The sequence below is a fragment of the Ursus americanus genome, chromosome 35 (genome assembly GCF_024610735.1).
Source record: "Ursus americanus isolate L20-20 chromosome 35, mUrsAme1.1.p, whole genome shotgun sequence".
Lineage (NCBI taxonomy): Eukaryota > Metazoa > Chordata > Mammalia > Carnivora > Ursidae > Ursus > Ursus americanus.
The window spans coordinates 1,782,735-1,784,468 of NC_142161.1; the positions used below are offsets into that span (position 1 = coordinate 1,782,735).

The window sequence follows — 1,734 nt, forward strand, 5'->3', positions numbered from 1 at the left end:
TAATCAAAATTCTATTCCATTCCCTCCACTACAAAAGAAGACAAAGAATTTTCTCATTTCCTTTTTGCATACTCCCCACTCTGTAAGTTTATGTCCTGGTAGAGATAAGAATGAGCCAGTGGATTCTGGAGGTTTCTGAACTGGCAGAGCCTCTAACGTTTCCCATACAAGTCCTTTCCAATAAACCCTTAATCTTTGGCAAAAGTGTTCCAGGTGCAAACTTCTAGGAGCAAACTTTTTCTGTAAAGGCCCAGAGAGTAAATATTTTAGGCTTTGCAGGCTAAATACAACTACTCAACTCTGCCATCATAGCACCAAAGCAGCTACAGACAATACGTAAGTAAATGAGCATGGCTGTGTTCCAATAAAACTTTATTTACTAAACAGGCCAACTCCTGCCATAGAGCATACTTCTCCCTATTTGTCATCTCTCCACATAAGACAAAAACTTCTCTACCATTGTCCCTGCTTTTTACGATCTCTTTCTCCAGTTCTTCCTCACTTCCCTCTCACTTCCATGCTAATGCTTGTTTTGTCTGTTCTCTAGATAAGATCTCTCCAGAGGATGGAAAGAGTCAACAGCACATTGTTGACTGAGTTCATTCTCACAGGAATTCCCTACCCTCTCAGGCTAAGGATGTTCCTGTTTGTGTTCTTTTTGCTAATCTACATCCTGACTCAGGGGGGAAACCTGCTTATTCTGGTCATTGTCTCAGTGGACCCGCAGCTCCATGCCCGTCCCATGTACATCTTTCTTGGTGTTCTCTCCATCATTGACATGGGCATCTCTACCATCATTGTCCCTCGCCTCACGATGAACTTCACGTTAGGCATTAAACCCATCCCATTTGGTGGCTGTGTGGCTCAGCTGTATTTCTATCACTTCCTGGGCAGTACCCAGTGCTTCCTCTACACCCTGATGGCCTACGACAGGTACCTGGCAATATGCCGGCCCCTGCGCTACCCCGTGCTCATGAATGGGAGGTTATGCACCAGCCTCGTGGCTGGAGCTTGGGTGGCAGGATCCATCCATGGGGCTCTCCAGGCCATCCTAACCTTCCGCCTGCCCTACTGTGGCCCCAACCAGGTAGATTATTTCTTCTGTGACATTCCTGCGGTTTTGAGGCTAGCCTGTGCTGATACAACAGTCAACAAGCAGGTGACCTTTGTGGACATTGGGGTGGTGGTTGCCACTTGCTTCTCCCTGATACTCCTCTCCTATGTTCAGATCACTCGGGCCATCCTGAGAATCCGTACAACTGATGGGCAGCGCCGGGCCTTTTCAACCTGTGGAGCCCATGTAACCGTGGTCACCATCTACTATGTGCCCTGTGCCTTCATCTACCTGCGACCTGAAACCAACAGCCCCCTGGATGGGGCAGCTGCCTTATTTCCCACAGCCATCACCCCTTTCCTCAACCCCCTCATCTACACTCTGCGGAACCAGGAGGTAAAGTTGGCCCTGAAGAGAGTGATAGGAGGCCCTGGGATGAAGGGTGAGGTTTGAAAGTGTCTACAGTTTATTCTAATGCTTAGATTTCAGTGAGGGTTTTTTTTTTTCTTATTTTTCTCTTTTACGTAGCCACATAATATCAATACAATAAGAGAAAACACAGTTTTAAGTAAAATACTACTTTCTAGCAGTTCTTTAGTGTCCCCTTCAGATCAACTCTCAGCTGCTCCGACGCAGAAAGTGAGACCACAGTCACTCAGAAGAGAGCAAAAGCTGGCACA

At 46.8% G+C, this 1,734-nt stretch overlaps 1 protein-coding gene across 1 annotated transcript; it reads left to right on the top strand.

Annotated features, from left to right (window-relative positions):
* The first annotated feature begins 565 nt into the window (after positions 1 to 565).
* On the top strand, positions 566 to 1,507 carry OR10G3 (olfactory receptor family 10 subfamily G member 3). The gene has a single exon (XM_045784940.2). The coding sequence runs from the start codon at positions 566 to 568 to the stop codon at positions 1,505 to 1,507; it is 942 nt and encodes a 313-aa protein (XP_045640896.2).
* The last annotated feature ends 227 nt before the right edge of the window (positions 1,508 to 1,734 follow it).